The 25,279-nt window shown below is 40.2% G+C and overlaps 1 protein-coding gene across 1 annotated transcript in view; it reads right to left on the bottom strand.

Moving 5' to 3' along the window:
- Nucleotides 1-374: 374 nt before the first annotated feature.
- Nucleotides 375-25,279, bottom strand: part of METAP1D (methionyl aminopeptidase type 1D, mitochondrial) — an 84,056-nt gene continuing 59,151 nt past the window's right edge. The window contains exons 2-10 of the mRNA XM_046019730.1: nt 18,363-18,520; nt 16,174-16,323; nt 14,598-14,746; nt 13,976-14,018; nt 10,514-10,677; nt 3,394-3,491; nt 1,884-1,931; nt 896-974; nt 375-770 (exon numbers count right to left, since the gene is read on the bottom strand). Coding sequence (XP_045875686.1) covers nt 692-770; nt 896-974; nt 1,884-1,931; nt 3,394-3,491; nt 10,514-10,677; nt 13,976-14,018; nt 14,598-14,746; nt 16,174-16,323; nt 18,363-18,520 — 968 coding nt within the window. The 3' untranslated portion in view covers nt 375-691. The remainder of the gene's footprint in view (nt 771-895; nt 975-1,883; nt 1,932-3,393; nt 3,492-10,513; nt 10,678-13,975; nt 14,019-14,597; nt 14,747-16,173; nt 16,324-18,362; nt 18,521-25,279) is intronic.

Genomic DNA, 25,279 nt, shown 5'->3' with positions numbered 1-25,279 from the left:
GATGTGAGGAAGAGCCAGAAGAGCCACAGGGGACCAGGAAAGCCATGTGTGTGGACTGATAAAGCACTGTGGAGGCCAGACGCAGGGTTCACAGGCAAGGAAATTTGTGTAACCAACCCCACGATTTGCTAGCTAATCTTTTCATCCCAAAGCAGCTATGAAGGGAAAAGAATTGGAAGGGCTAGTGCCAACGTGGGACCCACAAGGGGAATAGAAGAGACTTCTAAAAAATTCCCAGCTAACATCTAGGCTCATTCTTTCCCCCAACTGCAGATGTGAAAAGTTCAGGGACTCAAAAATTAACCAGCCACTCTCTCCCTCTAGTATCTGTCAGAGGCGCAAAGACAGCAGACACAATGGGCTTAGGAGGGGAAAGCTTTTACTTGGGCAGTCAAGGCAAAGAGAAGAGAAAACCACACATCTCTAGAAATCCTTCGCCTTCCAAACCAGGGACTCCCTATTTCCCCCCAGAATCGTTTCCCGCGGTGGGAAGCCGAGCCCGCCCTCTCTCCGAAGCCCTGAGGCCAAGGCCAGGCTTGAGATCGGATCCCCACCGGGTTTTTCCAAGACGAGAAGCTAGGTTGGTTACTGCGTGACTTCCCGTTTTGCCTGTGTCTTTAAAAGTTCTCCAGCTGGATTTCGGCAATTTAGGACAAAAAGGGCCCGGCCTCTGCGACCTGCGGGCGGCTCCTTAGGCCTCGTGGGGCAGTTTGGTCAGGATCTGCACGCCCCCCGACGTGACGAGAACTGTGTGCTCGAACTGGGCGGACCTGAAACACACACCGCAGCGGTCAGAAGACGCGAGAGCGCTGGCGGGGAACAGCAGCTCGCGGGAGCCGTCGGACCCATCTCCCTTCCCACAGCATCTCAAAGCAGTGGCACGGAAAGCAAACACCTTTGATTGTCCAGGGAGACCACAGTCCAGGCGTCTTCCAGGACTTTAAACTCAGGGGATCCCTCGGTTATGATTGGCTCTGTAAGAGGGAAAATATTTACTGCAGTGATCTAATCACATTCTTGTCAAATATTGTTCGGCTGATTACAAAAAAAGAAAAGGTTCTCCTCCCCTCCCCCCAAGTGCTTCCCCCACGGGTTACTGTAGTCATCTCACAAGGGCTGATAATTGATGTTGCTTACATAGTATATTACAAACTAAACAGTAGGAAGAGGAAACACTACCGCATTCAAAAATGTATGAAGTTGCCTCGTTCGTAATTTTTTTAAGAAAAAAAGGGCATTTTAATCAAGCCTTAATTAGGACCCCGTGGATAATAACCACCCAAACACCAGTCCCTCTTATAAATACCAGTCAGTTTTTTAAAATATTTGAATTTTTAAAACATGCTTAAAATGTTCATTAATCAGTAAATAACAATTTTCTTATTTCACTCTAATTGCTTCTCCATTAAGTACCACAGTCAGAAATATGATGCCTTTAGGGTCTTAGATGATTGGAATTTGGTGGTGACACCAGTCACATGATTAGCCAGAAACAGGCGGCCAGACAGGGAGCAAGGGACATGATCACTTCCAGTTACTGGGTGTTACTGGAAAAAAACAAAAACAAACCCCAAAACCCCAAACCAAACCAACCCCCCCCAAAACCAAACCAAACCAAAACAACAAAAAAACACCAAACACTGCATTACGCTCATAACAGAATTAGAGGTTGGATGGCTGCCGTCTCCTAAATGTGTCGGTAAGTATCTGATTTAGGAAGATGGGGCTCGAGGACATTATTTAATCAGATTTGCTATGCATCTGAATTATTTCATTACGCTGATTGGCTTTATTATTCCTTCACGGGACTGCCTGGCCTAGGCCAGCACTGCTGCCTTGATCCAGGGAGCCAGAGCTCTCTAAAGGGAAGCTTGGGCACTGACCTATGGTGAACGCCATTCCCTCCTCCATGAGTAGATCGCTGTTATTTGCTGCAAAACAAAAAATATAGGGTAGGGGGAGTGAGAAATGGAGAGAAAGAGAGAAACAGAATTAGAGGGGCAGGATTATTCAAAAAGACCTTGGTCACTTTATTTATTTTTTAATTTATTTTTTCTTTTAGGGTAAAAGGGGTTCTGACCCTTACGCTTCACATTTCCTTTGCTTGGGGTCAAGGCCCCTGGGAAGGGTGTACCAAGGGCTAGCAGAGGCAGCTGGGGTGTTTTAGACACCTGTTGTGTGCTTTAGACAACTTCCACAGTCCCCGGGCCACTTACTTCCAGGTCTCCTGGCTTCACTGGGTCCTAGGCCCTGCCCGCCACCCCAAAGACAGAGACATCTTGGGGAACTGATACAAAGGGAAGGCAGGGGGCGCCTGGGTGGCTCAGTGGGTTAAGCCGCTGCCTTCCGGCTCGGGTCATGATCTCAGGGTCCTGGGATCGAGTCCCACATCGGGCTCTCTGCTCAGTGGAGAGCCTGCTTCCTTTCCTCTCTCTCTGCCTGCCTCTCTTGTGATTTCTCTCTGTCAAATAAATAAATAAAATCTTTAAAAAAACAAACAAAAAAAAAAACAAAGGGAAGGCAGCCCCTTAGGGTGCAGGTTAAAGCAGGAGGCTAGGAGAGGGGTGACTTGAAATAACTCCAAGTGTTGGTGCAGGGTGGGGCACACGCCTGAGACACTTTCTGTGCTCCTGAGCTGCCACAGGTGGGGCTCTTTAGTGCAAAAGGAATTCTGACCTGCCGGGTTCATGGGGATCTTCAGGGAATAGGGTTCTACCAGCATTTCTTCTAGGAACTGCTCCAACCCCAAGCACACAGGTCAAGGCCCAACTTTTCTTCGGTCCTTGTCCAGGTGTGCAGCCCCCTTTGGGGGCACTCTACAGAACTGCCTCCTACCCTAACCACTGCCTCTGACCCACCCTTGCCTTCTCATTGTCAGGTGCACACTCAGGCAGTGAAAAGCAGGAGGTTCTGGGGAAGGAATACAAGGGTGGGTATAATCTAGAAATCACTAAAGAGTACATGCTGCTAAATACATCAGTTGTCAACGCTGTGTAGGATGTAATGAAGTTTAACCACAACAGTCAGCAGTTAGAGAAGAGGGTAGAAAAAGAAAAACAGAAAACAGTCATATGTGCATGCTGCTGGGACATTGATGCAGTGGCATTTTGTTTTCAGTAACTTTTTCTAGACAAATATCCCTTGTGCCTTCCAGCCATCACCCTTCAGGGGAAGACAAAAAGCAAAATAAAGCCTGTTCTGAGACTGAAACTGCTGGGCTCTAATCCAGTAACATAGTAATGTGCTGGTTACAATTGAGTAACCCCCCCCCCACACACACATGCACACACACAAAAGGATGATCATATGAATTCAAAATTAGGGGACAATGAGGAGCAAAATTGCCTTATTCTGATTCCATCCAATAAATAGCTCCCAAATTAACTTCCTTACCATGATGCCAAATTTCTGGATGTCCATGAAAGTAAGATCCTATCCCATGCCCCACAAAATGTGGACAGACTTGGAAACCATTCTGATGAGTTATGCAGCTTTAAAAATGACCAAAAAAATTTTTAATTAAATTAGGTAAATTTTTAACAGATACTTAAAGTCACTTTAAAATAGTCTCTGAAAGAGAAAAAAAATCAGTTATATTTAGAGTCAGATGGTAACAATGTTTTCATTATTCTGAAATAATTAAAATTTTTGCCATTGCATGCAACGACTCCCTTTGGATAAATGAAGAAAACAGGTATGTATCTAACATGGTAGTTTGCTTCATTTACCTTAGTAAGGCATTCAAACAAGGCCCCTTTAAGACAACAAATGAGTGTGCATGCACACAGATACGGATCGGTATACATACCCATGTGCATAGAATGCCTGGTTTGTATAAGATTTCACCAGAGACTTTGCAAATTACTACTGATTTGGGAACTGAGCAGAGAAACAAAAATGCAACCTAGAAATGTGACCTCCTACTTTTATAGTTTCCTTATTCTGGCCTACTTCAAAACATTATGCATTTTATACACAGACACACTCATACAATAGGTCAAACCGCATTGTCATATTTTTGAAATACTCCAAAACTTTGTCATCATTTGGGACTTCCACTCAAGACTTATGTCATTAACAAAATTCACACAGAATGCTTTTTAATCACCGTGATGCTTAAGAGAAGCTAGTATTGTGATTCCTAATTCTTAATGCTGTATTTGTTCTTTCTACATGCAAAATGTACAGGTTTCCATCTATTCCATCCATAGAAATGAAGTCTGGCATATAGAATTCAACCCTAAAATCCTCACATACAAAGTTAAGAAGTTGTTTTTGAAATCAGGTGAATACACTCATTTCTAAGAGCACAAGAAAGTTAAAACATATAAAACATGAACAATTTATATTTGCATGCAGGGTTAGTGCCCTAACCCTAACTATAACAATGGATCAGGATTTACAGGACTACTATTTACATTCTTCTTTTTTTTTTTTTTTTTAAGATTTTGTTTATTTGACAGAGAGAAATCACAAGCCGAGAGGCAGGCAGAGAGAGGAAGGGAAGCAGGCTCCCTGCTGAGCAGAGAGCTCCATACGAGGCTTGATCCCAGGACCCTGGGATCATGACCTGAAGGCAGAGGCTTTAACCCACTGAGCCACCCAGGGGCCCCAACTATTTAAATTCTTATCAAAGTCAAAGTTCTTAGATCCCAAACTAGGTTTTCAGTAGACCCTAGGTTTAGTCTGAACATGAACTCAGAAGCAGCATGTCTGACACTCTCATCAATACTCTTATCTCTGAACATGTTTAACTTTCACCTCCGGCCCTGCAAGATGCCTTGCCTTACACCAGGATTTCACTGTAACTAGCAGATGGACAGCCACTTATTCAGACTTAATTTCCATGTAACTGAGAGTGCAGAAACAGGTAAGCTATGCATGTGTCAATGACAGGAACAAGTCAACAACTTTCTCTCTTAAATTTGTACTTTGTGGGTATAGTTATTTCTGTGTGTCTGTGCATTTGGGGCAGGAGGTATAAAAACTTTTCCAAGGTGTTTCTATTTGTACCACACAATTTCCCAATAAAAACTGGGGATGGAGAGTGGATAGAGGGTAGAAGAGAGATTATTACATAAGACAATAATGATCTAGATTTTTTTTTACAAGAATGGGTCCTACCGAAACTGCAAATTATGTGACTTTAGTCCCAACAAACCTCAATGATTCTAAGAACATCCCATAAATTGTTCTCCTACTTTCTTTCCTTTAAAGAAAAAAAAACAACCCTAGGATCTAACAGATTGGCAGGCATCACGGCTACATCTTTAATGTGTGTTACAATGGCAATCTTCATTTTAATTTCTGATGGGAAGAGAGGAAGAAAGCCCACTCTGAAAAAACACTTGGGGTCCTCCACCATCACACCTCTCATTCCTCTTCATAAAAGAAGCTGTGCAATTACAAGGTGCTAAAGATATTTGAGTGCATTCTCCTACAACAATTTACTGCCTGGATCCTGCTGGAACTTATGGTTATAGGAGTATCACAGAATGTATGTGTCATGAATGCAAAGGTCAGGATTTCACAGCCGGGTGGAAAAGAGGAAAAGCGCAAGACAAATTTCGCTCAGTTCCGTGGCTGAGCATCATCTCAATGCTTGATTCGCAGGAGCTAAGTATAGATTTCGGTCTGCCTTTCAGGGTATTTCCCTTGTGGATTTGTAGTGAGCTTTTTATTATTTACTTATTTAAAAGATTTTATTTATTTGAAAGAGAGAGAGAGAGAGTATGAGAGGGGAGAAGGTGAGAGAGAGGGAGAAGCAGACTCTCCGCGGAGCTGGGAGCCGGATGCGGGACTCGATCCCCGGACTCTGGTATCATGACCCAAGCTGAAGGCAGTCACCCAACCCACTGAGCCACCCAGGCACCCTGTAGCAAGGTTTTATCACACATACTTACGGGGACTAAATGGGATCAAATCTAATGTTCCTATCTGCTATTTAAAATCATGCTCCTTCTCCTACTTTGGAATATACAGGGAGCATGAGATGATTTGCCCTGATTCTAGGGCTTAAATCTAGATTCATAAAAGACCATCCGAGGGACCTGTAGTAGCAAATTCCACCCTAACCTGAAAGCCAGTGGTGGTCACCCTGACTGTGGCACGGGAAGGTGGAGCACGTGTTGCTTCTCTTAACTGGTGCGCTGAGGGAAGTGGAAACAGCTGGGCAGGCAGGGCTGCCCAAGAAATGCCGTGGCTGTTCCCCTGCACCAGGCCTCCCTGGCTGTGACCCCTCCTGAGCCCGAGGTCTTCTTGCCCTGGACATTCCCACTCAGGAGATCTGCCTTCTTTCTGCTGAAACCTACCGAAAAGAATTCTCCTGGTATTAGCTGTTCTGTACTGATTTTTCTTTAACTAAAAATCTCTCAGACAGTACAACACTTAGCCATGAGCCTGAGCGCATTTACGATTTGAAGTCCTTCACAGGGGCTATTTGGGGAGGGAGAAGAGGGTAGAGAAGGAAGAAGGTACACAGATGTACTTCCTGAACTTACTTTGAAATCATCCTATCATTACAGTTCGTGTTTCAGTTACGGTTCCTCTCTTACGGAATTTCTTGGGGCCGTTTTCTTCCATTTAATTCCCTTTCATGAGAGAGTTTTCCTCAATTGAAGTATTGTGTAGACAAATTAAAATTCTTAATACATTTCAAGTGCATTTTGTGACGAAGAACACATTCCCCAAGAGGGCAGAGGAGTACTGTGTTTAAGTGCATACTCTTCTCAAGAAAGAAAAATGCACACGGAAATCATGTTCTCACCATTTTTACAGGAATCCTATAAAACAGTACTAATTTCCAAATGGTCACAGCTCTAATTAAATGGCCCCTGGTTTTCCAAGTTCAGTCTTTCCAGGCTTTTATTTTAAGCAGTAGTCTTTGAATGAAGGAATGCACGAGCCCAAGGATTCCCTCTAATGACAAGGAATGTTTAAGTACAATCAGTAATATTTTTGAAAGCCAACAACCGTTTTTGGAAAGAGGGGTACATTTTTTTTGTTTCAAGCCAGATCACAAATTACTGTATTTTTCTTACAATAGTGCTGAACTTTTATTTGAGGTTTTCTGTTTCCAAAAAGCAGACATGATGGATTGAAATAAAAGATAATTTATTGCAGTGCTTACTTTCATGTGCAGAGAGAAGCAGTGTAATTGTAATTTACAGTAGCTGTCAAGAAAAATCCATCACAGATGACATTAAAATGACTTATTTTGCCTGAGCCACTTATTGTTTAAATGTGCATAATCTAATAGAAAGAGATTATTTTTAAAAATCTGCTTTATAGTCTTCTAAATTAATATCAAAACATATACTTATGAATTAAACATTAAAAACCATTTATTGATACTTTCATCATGACATTTACAACTATAAGTTTAAATTATTTTTTGATGGAACTGTCACATATTTGGGATGCATGAATCTACACATTCACAATATTCTCATATGTACAGATCATATCATCTCGAGATAATTTGAATATGCAGCTTTAGAAATAATTTAAAGCAAATGGAGGTACAGTGAGCATAATAACACTGTCATCCAAAGATCACTAGCCATCCCTCATGAAGCAAAAGGGCACACAGAGAACTCTTTTCATTAAACTATTATGGCCAATACTTCTTCAGAGATAGCCTCCTACCCTCACAGGCTTCTGAGAATTTCGAAATTTCCTATAAAGATCACTAGGTTTTTGGTAGCACACTACTAATAAAAGCAGCTTGAATGTTCTTTTCATGGTGCATCAGTAGAGGGAGGCTATGCAAAAGATGGTGAATATCTTAAAATAAATGAGACTGAGTTGAAAGATGTTTGTAAACCTTCAGCCTGTAATGATTCCAAGTACTTTTGGCTTAAAGGTGGAGACTGTTTATTTACTCCCTTGAGATTTTGCCTGAATAAGAAAAGGCAAAATAATAGATGTCCAGAAACACCGCCTTAACATGGGCTAGTCCCTGGTGGCAGACAGAAACCATCCAAATAATGAAATGTATCAGGGTGAAAGGAAAAAGTTCATTGTCTGTTATTTTGCACATAGTTTTGTAAGTGTAGCTGTTGGGACTGATCTGGTTTTCAAAGGAGCTTGTCCATACAAATTCATACTCTGCGAAAACTGACCTTTGCATCCAGATAGCTAAAATCCAATGTCACTTTCAATTCTACTCTTCTTCTTCTTCTTTTTTTTATGTAGCTAGAATTAATGTAGTGAATATGTAATGAAATGCATTATCCTGCATGGAGATTTATCAGATTTTCCAACTGAATGCTGTGCTTTGCTAGTACTAGCTGGAGTTCACCTGCATGTTGGTGTGGCGTGTGGCTCTTTTTTGTAAAGAGTTAAGTCGTACACAAAAAAAGGGAACAAAGGTCAGCACCCAGCCGCCACTTGAATGTGAGATTTTTCTTTTTATTCCCCTTGATGTATACTAGGCTCTGTGTTATTAGTCTTAATGATGGAAAATTGTAGTGTTGATACAAATCTTTTTTTCAAAGTAGTAGGCGGGAGCTCCATTTGTTAGTAAGTTTTTTTGTGACTAAAAGCCACGGACAGTACATTTATGTAGCAGTAAAAGGCCTAGATGCTCTTTCCATAGCAGAGCTAATTATTCCTACTGTGACCTTACTGATCTAGCCTGTTCCTAGCACATCTCATCTGCACGCCTGTTCCTCTGTGTAGATGGTGTCAGAGAATATGAAAAACCCTATAATGAAACCATTTTCATGATGGAGAAAGGCTACTGGAGTTGCACTTGCTACAAAGAGGCTCAATTATATGAGTAATTGTGATAATTTTCTACATTCATAGCCTTCAATGGGGAAAAAAGAATGAGAGCCACAAAGGAAAATTACTTTAACAAGAAAGTACAGAGAGTAAAAATGGAAGAAGAGACAAAAAGGGGAAAAAATAACCAGAAAAAAAAAAAAAGTTTAAAAAATAGATCTGGAGGGAGGAATAGCGAGACAGGGAGAACAACAGAAATGCTCAAAAGCCCGTGTGCAGCTGTGTTGCACAATTAAATTGAATTTTTTTTTCTGCAGTTGATGAATGTGACTACTGCAAATGTGCCTCTGTAGTTAGCTATCATTTGTTGTTCCGTGACAGGAAAAGGATAATTACCTCTCAGAGAGAATCAAAGGCTGACATGCCCTTTAGACACAGCCATGAATGCAGAGCTCGATAGAATGCTTGAATAAGAATCTAGTGTTCTCTGCCCCCTTCTACTGAAGAATAAATTTTGTTAAAATGCAAGAGCACCACCAGCAAATTTGTTGAACCCTAGGTGTTCAAAAATATGAGATACATCTATCGACTCATCCCATTTGCAAAAATAAAACTGCATTTTGAATTCATTTCTATTATATTCATGGACAGTAAGATAGTGAGATATGCATTAAATTTCTTTTCCCAGTAGGGGTCTGATTCAACATTTCCTATGAAAGAACAGAGAGACACTATCCTTTTTTCCCAGGCTAGTTAGCCTATAATTTAAAACTGTCAAAAATACAATTTTGTTCAAAGTCTTCAATAAAAGCTTCCCAGATATAACCCAAAGAGATTTTACTAAAGTTTGATTCAGACATTGTTACAATATTTTTAAAGCCATAAATACATTTAACTGATATTTTACTGCCTTTTTTCTTAAAGTGTTTGAGGGCTTACGAACAAAAAAGGCAGCATCTTTTCAAGGTGACTAAGCCTTCCATCCTTTAGACGAACGGGAAGTATTCAATGGTTCATATTAATGAGAACAGTACTTTAAAAGGTACTGATGTGATCATCTTTAACAAAATGTATTACTTTTGAATGAAAACACATATTCTGAATGTCTACTTCAAAACAGTTATGGGGGTTTAAAAAAGATCTAAAAGTACATAACAGATTACGGGGAAAAGTCTTGAATTCAGAAAATACGCATAGACTCAAAGAGCAAGCATAGAATGCTGTTTGGAAGATAAACAATGGTTTACAGGGAAAAAAATGAACCAGACAGGAAAAGTACATAAGCTCGCCCTTTCAGCCTGTTTGCTAATCCACTAATTTGAAAGGTAAGTCTTGCTTGAGCTAATTTTTTTTTTTAATGTTTGTATTACAGGAATATGTTTCACTTCATTCCTTTATAAAATTTAGCTTTTCTCCTGTTTCATTATCCAAGAGTTGGGATGCTTATCCCCTTCTTAGTTACTTTCTTCCACGGTTGGTGTGATTTTGAGTAAAGGAACACTACAGACCAAAATGTGGAGCTTAAACTAAAGCAGTCATATAAATATTGCTTGCTGCTCCTGTAAGTTTCCTGCTGACCCCTGTATAATTCACTGTTTTAAAATCTCTCTCTCTCTCTCTTTTTTTAAGCCCAGGGAACAACATTGCAGCTTGGCAGTTCACATACTGATATCAGACTGAAATGATGGTTCTGAATCATAAAACATGTCATCAACTTTATACCAAGCCACCAATAACCTTTGTACCATTTGCCAACCCTCCCTTTACTTGTCAGTGTAAGGCTTACCTGATTGTGTTTCCAATTACAGAGAAGGGAGCCCCCGCTCTGCAAGCTGCAATTGCTTCATCTCTACACCTCCTGGCAACCTCCACTAACTTTTTACCACATTCATCCACATTGCCCACCAAAAAGGTTTCAGAGGTGTCTCCGTGATAGCCATTGTAATAGACCTAAACACAGGCAAACATTTAAAAATACATCCTTGTTTAAAAATGTACTTTCCAAAAGTATATATTGTGTTCATTTATGTATTTAGTTGATTCATATGTTTCACCTTTCCAGAATTACTTGTTTCCCTACAAAAAAAAGATATGCTAAAGCCTTATAGAAATTAAAAAAGATGAAGCCATATGATGATATTACAAAATTTAGAAATAAATATGTAACTAGAATGGCTATTTCAGCATTATGATTAGCAATGCTAGTATAATGTTTTATTTCTGAGAAGACAAAACTATACATGCATAAATTAGTGACCAAAGACATTGGCCCACAATTACTACAATAGCTCTAGGGAACCTAGAAGTATTTAACATAGTGAAAAGTTTCTTCAGTGTCCTGAAGACACTCGATCTTTTATTCACCAATTCTACATTTGGAAGTGATAGACAATAAGAAGAAATAAAATAGACATGTCAGTCTTAGACAGTAGGAGAATTTTGTTCCAAGAAGTGAAGTGGCTCAATATGGGAATGAAATATGTTAGGGAAAGATCCTGTCTGGAAGTGAAACTTTAGTCAATTGTTCCAGATAGCAGAATGTTAACAGAAAACACTATACATGGGGTCTTAAAGGATTAAAATATAACAAAATAGGCTTAAGAATAAAATTACAGAAAATACAATTTTATCAGTTGTCAGCAGGCCCTATAGGATCTTGGAAGACATCACAGTCATTATAAAAATCAATAATTATCAAACACTGTAATAAATACACAGGGTAGAAGGGACTGGTTGAATACTGATCCTCAGATATAGCACAGAATTTGCTATTCTGCATTAATTTGACCTAGGTAATTATTTTTCACATTTCTCTTTCTCATGAAGTAGGATGTAGAAATTTATAAAAAAGATATTTATCTGAGCTATTTTAATACCAAGTTAATGTCTTAAATCTGTATACTATTCTGCACACACACAAAAATACTCTACTAGACTCTATAAGGGAAGCAGGAAAAGTCTTTATTCATCTTCACTTTGTAAGTCAGAAAACTGAGGCTTAAACAGGTAACTCGTCTAAGATTACTGGCAAAAATACAGAGGTAGATCCAGATGTAGTATTGGCTTCTAATCAAATGTTTTCTCTACTGTGTCAGATGACCTTAATTACCTTGCAATACAGTAGTGCATTATACATTTTTTTCCCATTTGCAGTCCAAGAAAGTACAAGTTTGATTTTATAAACAATTATGTTACTGTTGCTAATATAAGAGTAATTATTTAAAAAATGTATAATTCAGTGTTTAACTGTTATTTAAGTAAAAGATATTTTTAAAAATCTTTGACTTCTTATATTACTTTTTGCTAGTTTTCCAAATGACTATGTGAAAGATTCAATATGTATGAGAATAATAACACTTCTGAAAGCCTATAGCAGTTATCTATAATTAGGGTTTATGCTCACAAAGTATTCTTGTTTTGTACTTCATTTATTAAAGAAATATTTATTGAGCAACTACTCTAGGCATCTCACAGTCTTTTTTTTTTTAACATTCAGCTTTCAAGGGGGAAAGAAGTCTGTTTCCTTGTGATATATACTAGATGTAAACATTATAAAATGCACAACGAGTACTTTTCTGATGAAAGTATAGGATCTCATAATGGAGTCTTTCACTTAATAACATATCTCACAACAAATATAATTTGTGGGAAGGGGTTAAAAAAAAGAAATATAATTTATGAAGATAGCGACCAATAGGTTTTCTTGACTCCTTTATATTTCGAGACACTTGAAGCATTTCACCTTGCTTTATGAGGTTTGCAACTGTGATATATCTGAATGTTAAAAATTCATTAAAAGTCTTCAGGAAACAGAAAAAGCATGAAATATTCTCTCTGGATGCTTTAGGAGCAGTAGGAAAGAGTGTGCTGATTTCATTCAAAGCAGCAATATTTTATTAGGGGGTGATTAGGTGAGACAATAAATGTAAAACCCCCAAATCAGTTACAATTCAAAAGAAAAGTATATCAGGAAAAATATTTATTTAAGGCATACTTCATCAAATATCTCCTCCTACATGATTCTGAGTAGGAAAGATAAACCAACAGAATATCTGTGGAGTAAATGTTCAAGCATTCTGAGGACAAAATGGTATATGAAAGAGTAGCAGCGATAAAGGCATCATTGGCTATGTCACCATCCAATCTGCTATGAAAAAAAGAGGGTGAGTTAATTCAAACAACTAAAAATTTGGCTGAACTCAACCGGATGCCAATTTCCACCTCATTCCCACACCTACCTAAGCTCATGGTCTGGATACAAAATAACTATCATGGAAAATATTTCCTCGTTCATAGAAGCTATACTCCTTGAATATTGTCTCTCTCAACCGGTTCTCATCAGATGATTAGATTTATTTACTTAAAACTTGTTTATTAATCACCAAATGCACAGAATTTATTTCCAATCTGCATAACCCAAAGGGACCCCTGCGAACTTTTTTAGTAAAATGAACTGCCAAAGCGCAAAGAATCCAAGCCTGAGACTAGTGAACGGCTGAAGGAATTAGAAAAGGTTGCTGCTTGTACAGTTTGAAGTTCCCACGTTAAATCACTTTGGGTTGTTATTTAAAAGGAAGGCTGTTAACCATCTGGTAAAAAGTTGGGTTCGGAGAGAAAACCACTCTGCTCGTATGCTCCGAGTTCAAGGCTCTCTGTACCCTCGATGCCACAAATGGAGCACGACGTTACCTTCAGGGATTTTAATAAATCTAGGGAACACTGCTAGCAAAAGAGTTGCTGTCCAAATAGACTGACACACACAGGCCAATGTAGCCCCTAATGACAGAGTAAGATAATGACAGGCCCCACTCAAAATCAGCAGGAAGAGGAAGATCAATCTTGGCAGAGTGAAGGAAAAATGCTGGCTTTCTTCGCGTTAGCTCATCTCATACATATCTAGCTTCAGCAGCTGCCCAGTGCCGTGGTGCTCTGCTTTAACTACACAGTGGATCAATAACAATTACACCTTCTCAAAAACATGACACATAGCAGGATTGGGTTGACATTTCACTTAGGCCAACATTGATCTCAGTGCATCTGATTCCAGCCCTAAATTCAAGTCAGGCCTGGGTTTACTTGGAATAAACACGGAGTTAAAGACAAAAAAGGAAACCAGCTGCTTGCGTCTGGGTCTAGAAGTAAACAGCACTTCCCTTGGTGCGGCTCGCATTTTTAATCCACAATTCTTCCTGGTGCTACCGGCAATTCCGAAGTTGATCAAAGACTATTTTTTATATTATTCACTCACCGTGACATCAATGTTGATAATATCTCCATCCTGAAGAGGTCGACTGAAACGTAAACAGAATAAAAATGGTGATAGACAGATCTCAATAAGAGGAATGTACAAATAAATACTAAGACTATCACGAGCCCAATGAATTGCAATGATAATTTGGAGTGGAAGAGGAATAAATGAGAAAAACTATATCTAGTCTTTAAGTTACATTAGTCACGTCCCATTTTACAAGAAATACAGAATATGAACATATTGCCATTGTTTAAAAATCTTTTAAAAATTTTTAAAAAACGTACTTATTGGTTACCTTAATTCTGCAAAGAGCTGAAACAATAGTTGATGACCTATATTTGTCTACATTTGGATTTTTACCATTTATATGGTTAAAATCTAAGAACGTACAACCAATATTTAAGGAGCAATGGCCTTTTTGGACTACACACTGCTTTAGCAAACATTAAATTATGTCCACTTAGAAGCAAAATACTTCGAAATTTTTGTTTTACCATAATCAGCTTCACAAGTTTGCAGGTGGGTTTCAATTAAGCTAGTGTCTTTCACCATGTGTTACAGATCTTTGGTCTCATGGTTTAGTTTCCAAAGGAACAATATGTTATTAAGCAATAAATACCTGTCAGGAATACCATGACAGAGCACGTTGTTTACAGAGGTACAAACGGATTTTGGAAAACCTCCATAGCCTAGAGGTGAGGGATAAGCATCGTGACTGATGATTTCCTGATGGACAAGAGCATCTATCTCCTCGGTTGTCATGTCGACCTAAAATATTAAATAAAGAAGTTGTGCAGCCACAGTTGAAGACATTTCCTGCACTCGCTGACCATGTCTCTAGCTACAGCACTTCCAGATGAGACTGTACAGACTTATTGTGATAAACTCGTGATACAACATTTCAATTAATGGGGGTTAACATGAAATATTTAAATTGTGCCTTTTTGATAATCATTTGGGTATACGAAGGTGTTATGGGGCTGTTAGGAAATTGTAAGCCCTAAGATCCTTTAAATTATCTGTTGAGTCATTAAATGACATGACTACTTTTGAGCCTGAACACTTCACAGAGAGGTTCTTAGGCACTTCCTTCCTCTTCCTCAAGCGCTAAGGGCCTCAGGCTGGCTGAAGCATATAAATTCTCAAAAGTAGCTTCAGTTTAGAACACAAAGCTTGAAAAAGTAAGTCGACCCACACCTCTTTATCTCAGTGAAAGCTTACATGGGCTTTGCAGCAATGATGAGAAGATTACGGATCATTATTTTAAAAAAAACTCGGCCTGATACATATTGTAGAAATTTGGTTTTCACAAATCTTGCTTTCTTTCATGCTTAAGTAAATCCATTGTATTTAAAAAAAAAATTCTCTCTTATTAATAGGCATCCAATTGCTCTCAAACTAAAAAAAAAACCAAAACCTAAAATTGAGTTTTTTGAGTATATGAGGATACCTCCATAAACTCGTAAGTCATAAATAAAATTCTAAAACAAAATCTTTTATTAAAGATTACCTATTTCTTCAATATCTTTCTATGCGTCATTTGATATTAACATTATGCTTAATTATGTTCCTATAACCAGTTTATTACACAGGTGACACCCTAAATGATTTCACCATTGAGACACACTTCCTAAATTCTGCCCACCTTCTGGAAAGTACAGACCCATACTTTTCTTTTTCTTTTTAATGACCCCTAAAATGCAGAGTGTTTCAGATTATTCTGGAGAACTAAATCTTATAGTAAGACAGTTGTCTGTAATTACATTTCTCTATTACCCATAGCTTTGTATATATGCTCTAATCTTGCTTTGCAGAACTAATGCAAGAGAAAAGGAGACAAAGGATGAGGCAGAACAACTCTTCAGGCACACAGGAATAATGTGGGGGAGTCAAAGCAGAAACTACAGGCAGGAAAAGGGGCAGAAGTCAAAGCTGTCTGCCATTGATCAAGTGGGCAGGCTGATTGGGCCCAAAGTATCTCCAGAATCCTGCTACTTAAAATTGAATTTGGATTTTAAATTACCTCTAGAATAAACACACAAAATAATAAAATCCCCTCCCCCCATTCCAAGGCATGACTTGATTTTTTTTCACAAATGAGATGTGTATGCAAGAAGAGTGAAAGGGAGAGAGGGGAAAGAGGAGGGTTTTGTTGCGTCTTCTGGAAGTCCTTCTGAGGTTTGGTGAGACGCCACCTTTAAACTCTTCCCAGCCAGGAGGAGGACATGTCGCGCCAGCTGACAAGCCTGACGAAGCCCTTGAATCTGATCTTCATTCTTAACTTCTATGCTGTCTCCCCAGTCGGGTACAATGCCTGTCGTCACATAGTCTGGCTTCTTTATGTGCTTGAGGAAAAAGGATTGAGAATGAAGATCAGAACCCAGCACACGACAATGGGATCATTTTTTTGGACACAGCCTCCTGCTTCATGGAGCTCTGCCCTTCCTGCCGGAGCACCGACCTCCGAAGCCAGCACGACAGACCCTCCAGGCTGCCCCCAGTTCCTTCCCCTGCCCTTTTGAACTTAACATTGCCTGTTAGTGCTGTCTCTGGATGGTCTGTTAACCTTACTGTGCTTTGAGTCAAACTGGTCTGAAGTAGACTTCTGGTCAAAACAAACAGTAGTTTTCTTTTCTTCCTCCTCCCAACCCTGTAAGAAGCATTCTTGTCGTTGATGGAAAAAGAGCACCAAGCTTCCAAATTGCCAAATGGCTAATTAAGAGTACTTTCATCATCTTAACACAAAGATAAAATTTATGCAAAGGATAGCTCACAACACCCTCTCCGAATGAATATATGTAAAAGGCTGACTCTCAAGGCCCCTGAAGCCTATTACGTATACACTCTTCTTGTACTCAGCAACTGTACCCAAACTAAGAAGGGACTAGAAAACAAAACCCAACAGCTTTCTTTTCTTTTCTTTTTTTTTAAGTACATTAAAAAAAAAAAACCACCACAACAACAACAACCCTAGAACATTCCCATGATTTGCAAAGAAACCCCCCAAACTCAAAATGTTCAACTCTGATCACCCTTGTAGAACATTCTCTACTGCTTCCTTAAACCTATGGGCAGTATTCAGAAAATAAATAACTACTTTACACACAGAGCTTCTTTCAGTCCCAAGGTTGTGCTCAGCTCTTTATAATCTGTTTACGGACACTGCCACATAAACTCTGTGGAACCCTACTGAGTAAGCGTGCACAGCACTTGGGGACAGGAGGCTGAGGGGGACAGGAGGCAGAGGGAGACGAGACTCTTCAGCTGGTCTCACAGTGACTCTGGAAGGGCTGAGTTTAGGGGTCTGCTCTCTGTGAAGCACATCACTCCTTCACTTCTAAGACCTTTCCTTATCCTCATGTTCAGGTGGGTCTTTGTAACACGCAGTGCTTGGCTGAGCTCGGGACAAGCATCCGCTCCTCCAGCTTTGACACCAGTGCCCAGGGAAGCTCACGCAGTCTCCCCCACAGACTGCACTCCTGTCTCCATTCGGCGGACGACATGGCCAGGTTACAATTACAGGCAGAAGGGCTCCGGGCTTGTCACTGGCATTCTAAACAATACATTCATCTCTCTGGAGGCTTCCCTTTCTTTCCCAGCACAGAGATACCAGGAACATCCTCTGGGCTCTGGTAGCCTGTCTCATTGGCCCCTTTCCACACACACACAAAAGGGGCCACTCACCTTCAGGGAGTATAATATACTTAGTGTGGGTTTACCGTTAAAAAAAATGCATCAGAGGGGGAAAGCAGGTGACTTTTGTGACAAATCTAGACTTCTTTCAGGTGTTCTCATTCTTCCTACACGACCCCCCCGCCCCGCCCGCAACTACCTCCTTCATTTTGCATTTTGAAACATGGGTAGATTGTCTTTCCACAGAATTGTACTCTCTGAGAAAAAAATCAAGAATGCTCTGAGGCAAGAGGTTTTTATTTAATTACTCTAAAGGAGGATTCAAAAACAGCAGCATTAATACTATGGAAAGTACAAGAGCAGGCTTTAGGAAAAAACATCTAGTGTACTAGTTTCAAGTAATCTCTCTTGAATTATCCCAGTTTTACAGTCCATTTTTTTTCTCTAAAAAGATTAAACTAGAGACATGTACTTTTTACCTTCGTGTTAGAAATTTAATATAGAAAATTTCACAGTAGAAACTAATTCTAAGTAAGCTAAGCAGCTGTAAGCTCAGAGCTTTATTTAAAAAAATAATGTTATAGAACTGCAGATGTTACCACTTCTCAAATCACAATTTCAGATCGTAAACCAAGTTTAAAAATCATGATTCAAATGGCTCAGAAATCAAAGGTGTAAAGACATTGGTTCGTTTCTGCGGTTAAGCTTCATCCTGGCTGGAAAAAGCAGCAGATAATAGGCAACACGGTACCTCAGGGACTGGGTGAGCTGAAGAAACAGCAGCCGGCAAAACTATACTGTGGGAAATCTCTCTTTGTCTCCGGAAAAAGAAATTTCTTCTTTGTTGACTGCTTGACTCCTTGTGTAAGGAGATAGGATTGAGTGGTGAAGAGAAAATTCTATGACAACCTATGAGCAGAAATAGGCATATTTTAAGTTAAAAAACCTACCATAGGGCTACATTTTAAGATGTTCCATTGTTGTCTGTTAAATCATTATCCTAATCCTTTACTGGCTCAAAAAGGAAAAGCCCCAAATAGGAAAGCGGTGATATTCTCAGTTCTAGTACAATAATAGCACAGCGTATTTATTAGCTAATACTATGTTTACATACATGTTTGACAATGGAAAACTCCACTCTAACGAGAAACAAACATATAGAGGCATCTGCTAAGTACCAGGTTTGCAAAAAGAACAATTTCTGCTGTGGAACCTTCCCCAGCAATGTCCAGGATGACCCTAGATTCAGGACACTGTTTGGGTGGCTTTATATTCTTCAAAGCTGTTTTCCTTTCAAGAATCATGGACAAATTGCCAGCTGCACTTTTTGCCCTTGATAGGATTACTACTCTGTGTTAAGTTCACGTGCAGCGAGAGGCATTCTACCGAAATGCACTAAGACGAATGCTCAAGTCAGATAAAGACTAAAAAACAGAAATGTAGGGTGTGACCCTGAAACAAAACTAATGCAGGGTCCTAAAGTGCCCACAACAGGAATTAAGAAATGGCTATCAAAATTTTAAATGCATATATCCTTTGACTCAGCAACTTATCTCCTAGGGCTTTCCCTTGCAGATATTATGCAGTAATGGATGTAAGAAGATGTACCCTCACTTTGTGGTAGAAAAAAATGGGGAATAATGCAAATGTCCATCCATGGGGGACTGGTGAAATAGAGTCTGGATGTCTATGCAACAGAAAACTATGAAGGTATTAGAGAATAAGCTAAATCATTTATTTCTATGTGCTGATACGTAACTAGGCCACAATACATTGCTAGGGAAAAGACAAAGCTGACAGTAGATATAGAAAGCCCACTGATGTAAAAAAGAATTCATACATTTATATTAGCTTGTATATCCCTATAAAATTTCTGAAAATTGATATTCATCAATAGTGGTGATGGAGGCGGAGGAAGGGGCGGAGGAAAGGGGCAGAGGAAGTCTCCCTTATTCATTTTATTTTCTTCTACACTGTTAGATTTTTTTAAACTACCCACTTGCATGCATTACTTTTATAATTAAAACAATAGTTGAAAATTCCCCAACATGTCACAATTGCATGCCGGGGTTGGCAAACTACAGCCTGAAGGTGAAATCTGGCCTGCTGTCTGTGTTTTTGTACAGTCCACAACCTAAAAATGAATTTTACATAGTATTTTGTAACATGTGAAATTATATGAAATTCAAATTTCAATGCCCATAAGTACAGTCACATTCATTCACTTAACAATGATTTATGGCTGCTCTGAGCCACAGAGTTGAGTATCTGTAACAGAGACTGTATGACCCACAAAGCCTAGAATATTTACTATCTGGCCATTTAAAGAAGTTTGTTGACTCCTGGTCTAGAGCACTGGTTCTCAAAAAGTGGTACCCAGACCACCATATCAGCATCACATGGGGAAAAATGCAAATTATGGGGCTCCTCCATTTACTGACTCAAACGCTGGGATGAGACCAGCAATCTATCCTGTAACATGGCCTCAGGGTGATTCTGATACCCTCAAAGGGTTGAGAATTACTGGCCTAGAGTAACATTTCAGCTGTGAAACATAACAGAAACACGAATTGCAGGTGGGTACTGGCCTCCAAGGTCATGATCTCCAAGTGACCTGGAGAGAGGCACACAAACAAACCCCTATGGTCACCGATTCAAGGTTGTAAGTTTCACTCTATTATGTTCTTCCATAAAGTTGAATGTAATAATGTTGAATCAAACTTACAGAGGTATTTCAGTGTTATTTTAAACAATTCCAAATACTAGACAGAATGCAGCAATATCATTTCTTTTAAAAGATCAAAAGTTGCTTGATAGAGGCAGGTACATATTCCCTGAAGCTTGCACATTTCCCTGTAGACAACACCACCAGCTCTAGATTGTCAACTGGTATATGGGGCAGGGCAGAATCCTAGGAAAAGCACATGGTTGGAAAGCAGAAGCCTGAACATTCATTTCAGCCCCACCACTTGTTAGCCGCTTGGCCCTGATCAAGTTTCTTCAGTCTCCGGTGAGAAATGAAATACATGAAAAAGTACGTGAAAACATTTTGCATTCAGTAGATGCCTAATAAAGAACAGTTCCTTCAAGAACACTTAAAAAGATTTTAATGAGGAGAGAGTCCTTGTGGACTCTGCCCTGAGCCCAGAGTTTGCCTCAGGGCTCAATCACAAGACCCTGAGATTATGACCTGAGCCAGAAGCAGGAGTTGGGCCCTTCACTGATGGTGCCGCCCAGGTGCCCCTAAGCTGTTTTTTTTGTTTGTTTGTTTGTTTGTTTAAATTTCTGGAGACGGGCGCCTGCGTGGCTCCGTTGGTTGAGCAACTGCCTTCGGCTCAGGTCATGATCCTGGACTTCCAGGATCTTGTCCAGCATCCGGCTCCCAGCTCCTTGGGGAGTCCGCTTTTCCCTCTGACCTTCTCCTCTCTCATGCTCTCTCTCGCTCATTCCCTCTCAAATAAATAAATAAAATCTTTAAAAAAAAAAAAAGATTTTAATGAGAAAGAAATCGTGCACTCCATTACAGCTTCTAATACCGAGTACTTACTATGTGTTAATTATTGTCCTAGGCACTTTACATATGTTAGCTCCTTAGTCTTAATGAGAACGTTCCATTGCACTCCAGTTGAGGATAATGAAGCACCCAAAGGAAGGTAACTTCCCCAGCAGCATGCAGTAAGTGCGAAAACTGTGGGAAAGCGGTCAAGTTGCCTCCACAAAGTATATTATTTTTCCCGTACACATGAGAAAAAATGACCTAACACATACGGAAACACCAGAAAATGTACAAGGCATCACAAAACTATTAGGAGTTACTATCACTAGGTTATTCTTCCAAAAGTGGTGATAGGTTTGACCTAATCCTTCCACTCTCAAGCCAAGCTTCCTTCGCTTTGGTGCAGTGGCTGAAGGAAGCTGGCTGGCAGTCTGCGCTTATGGGTCCCAGCTAAAGCAAAGACTTAGGCGGAATCAGTCTATGATTCCAGGCTCCCTAACTCCATCCCGAGGCAGGACCACAGACAAGACACAAACTCACAAGTATTTCTCTTCTGAGGAAAGAATGTATTATGATTACTATTAATAAGGATAACACGAATAGAATTAGTAACGATAATAGTGGTTAGCACTTAACGGCCACTTTCTGTGATGAAGCACAGTGCTAGGTGCTTTACATACATTATCTCTTACCAACTCTGTCTGGTGGGCGGGCAGGCAGCTATTAACGCCACTGTTCCACAGATGAGGAACTAAGACTCACACTGCTGGTGGTTAGGGGGAGGCCAGGGCTCCACATCCCGCAAAACCAAATCAAGGACTGAGCTTGCCACTCCAAGCTGCCCCTACAGTGTGCAGGGGCTCGAGTAGATAGCACGCTTTCCTATAGGATGTGGATTTTTTTAGGGATTAGTTTTGTGTGTATGTTTTTGTTTTTGTTTTTAAAATTTATTTATTTATTTGAGAGAGGGAGACTTGGGGGAGGGACAGAAGGAGCTGATCTTCAAGCAGACACCCTGCTGAGAGGGCAGCCTGCCTGGGGAGGTGTGGGGGGTGGGGCTCGATCCCGCGACCCATGAGATCATTACCTAAGCCAAAGCCAAGAGTTGGATGCTCAATGGACTGAGCCACCTGGGTGCCCCAGGGATTAGATTTAAAGGAATTCAAATTTAAAGGAAAGTTGGTGTGTGTGTATGTGTGTGTGTTTAAGATTTATTTAGAGAGAGAGACAGAGCGAGAGAGAGCTAGCGCACGTGAGCAAGCACATGAGTGGGGAGAGGGGCAGAGGGAGAGAAAGAAAGAGAATCCTCAAGCAGACTCCCCCCACCCCCAAGCACAGAGCCCAGTATGGGGCTCAATCCAGGACCCTGAGATCATGACCTGAGCCAAAAACGAGAGTCGGCTGCTCAACCGACTGAGCCACCCAGGCGCCCCTAAAGGAAAGTAAAAAAATAAATAAATAAATAAATAAATAAATAAACAAACAAACAAACATCATAGGACATCTAACATTTAGAATGAAGGTACTTTTCATGAAAATTCGTAGATCCGATCTAATTGGGAGATACTGCAGTAATGAAGATAGCATGAGCTTGGAAGGCGGATGGATCTGAGTTACCACAACTTCTGAGCCTCGCATTCTTCACCAGCACACGGAAACAGCAGTTTTCCTAACCACTCCACTGTTGTGAGCATTAGCCGAGATAACATTCATTAAGTAAACCATCTTAAAAGCAGGTGCCCCATAAACATTAATTTTTTTCCTTTCCCTTCTCAACTCTTCAACGGGTTTACCTGCGGGCCTCTAATTTTATTTATTCTTTTATTCGGCAACTACTTACTGAGGTCCTTCTGTATGCCATGTTCTGGATACTGGATGAACCAGACAACAAAGTCCCTGCTCTCAGGAAGCTTCTATTCTACGGTGCGACAAAGACAAGAAGCAAACCAACAAATACATTAGATTGTATCAGATGGTCATATGCATGATGAAAAACAGGCCAGAGCGACACAGCAGCAGATGGCACCTTGGAACCATGGTGCTGCTTCTGGTCCTGCCAAGAGCTAACTATGTGACCTGAAGAAGTAACAGTAAGCACGGGCTGAGCACTTTCTGGGGCCTGCTGAGCAGTCAGACCCTGCCCACTGAGACAGAAGGCTTAGGAAAATGAGGGAGCTGGGCTTTCTCATCTTTGAGGGAGGTCTCTTTTAGTTCTGGCATTTGTGCCTTCACTCAGTGGCACCTGATTGTCATGCAAATTCCAGGCAAAAGGAGGATGTGGACCTGATCAATTTCAGGACTCACGAAGATTTTTTTCAATGCAGCTGATTACATGAAAGAGAGATCATCTTTATCAGCATTATCAAGTTCAAGCAGACAGTCATTGCAGGGGGAATCTTTTCCATGTACTTAAACTTGAGGCATGAAGTCACCAGGCCTCTACCTGGATATCTTGTTGAGGCTCTGAGACATTCACTTCAAGGATGAACCGCGTTGCCAATGTACCTGTCCTGCCAAATGACAGGCTCACTGCCAAAAAGATGCAGGCACACCCACACACGACTTAAACATTGGGAACGCAGCCTGAATATATCCAATCTGTTGACGATTACGGTTCTGCAGTGTACTCAGAAATTCCACCTTCACATGATACTTTTTTATTCGGAGCAAAATCTTTTCTTTCAATCTGATAAAAGACACCCTATAAACGCTGTCACAAGGTAACAGGATAATAAGGTACCATACCGTGTTTATTCCACTAACTATTCATTACAAACCAGGGGGAAAAAAAAAACTAGTGTTTTCACAGGTGAAATGAAGAAATGGGCTTTAAAAATACATGCCTTTAGAAGATAATGGTCTTCCAATTAATGTGGCAAAAAAGAGGTGGGGCAAAATCCTCCATTTTGTTTATCATACTGGAATTAATAAATAGTAGTTAACAAATTTTCTAAATGCAGAGTGGATAAAATTAAATTCTCCAGTACCCATTATATTCAGGGTCACAGGATAAACAAACTAGTTACTGCTACAGACCATTCTAGAAAAGGTTTGTTGGGTTTCCTTTATATCTCCTTTCCTTATAAAAGCACTGCTTTGTACACTGAAAGCTGATACAATCCAAATATTATATGTCAACTTTATCTCGATTAAATAAATAAAAGTACTGCTTATACCATATCACAACTGTATCTAACTTCCCACTTGCTACGGTCAATGTTACAGCTAATTTGATGTATGACACCCATCATCAGAGGCAGGAACACCAGCAAGGTTTCCATTAGTCACAAGACTGGCTTCTCTGTCAGTCTTGTGGGCACCATGATTTGCCCAGGATGCACAGTACATATGACGTTTTTCAAGTTTAATATTTTTTATGATTTTATTTATTTATCTGAGAGAGAGTTTGTGCATGAGCAGGGTGAGAGGCAGAAGGAGAAGCAGACTCCCCACTGAACAGGGAGCCCGATGTGGGACTCGTTCCTAGGACTCTAGGATCATGACCTGAGCCGAAGGCAGACACTTAACTCACTGAGCCACCCAAGCACCACAGGTTTTATTTTAAGTAACCTCTACACCCAACATAGGGCTCAAACTCACAACCCCAAGATCAAGAGTCACATGCTGCACCAACTGAGCCAGCCAGGCGTCCCAGATCTCCTTTTGTTAAAGCTATTTTCAGGAAACAAGTTTCAGGTGTGTACTAATTATTGTAAGGGACAAGCTGACCAGTCTGAAGTTAAGGAGGCACAAGTTGAAAATCATCAGAAACGGGGGTGCCTGGGTGGCTCAGTTGGTTAGGCAACTGCCTTTGGCTCAGGTCATGATCCCAGGGTCCTAGGATCAAACCCCGTGTTGGGCTCCTTGCTTGGCAAGGTGCCTGCTTCTCCCTCTCCCTCTGCCTGCTGCTCGGCCTGCTTGTGCCCTCTCTCACTCTCTGTCAAATAAATAAATAAAATTAAAAAAAAAAAAATCATCAGAAACCTCAGGAAAGGAGCGCCCCAGATCAGCAAAGAGCTGCTTTAGACTAATTTGATCTGCAAAGAGTGATCATAATGAGTGTTGTTACTGTTGATTATGTAACAGAAATTCTCTATAGGGTTTCCTTGAGCAGTACATCTATACGTTATTTGTTATAAATACTAGAATATCTACTGTTATCAGAGGTAATA

This window comes from Meles meles, chromosome 9 (assembly GCF_922984935.1).
Source record: "Meles meles chromosome 9, mMelMel3.1 paternal haplotype, whole genome shotgun sequence".
NCBI lineage: Eukaryota > Metazoa > Chordata > Mammalia > Carnivora > Mustelidae > Meles > Meles meles.
The sequence above is the reverse complement of the archived record's forward strand: the minus strand, read 5'-3'. Positions and strand labels throughout refer to the sequence as shown.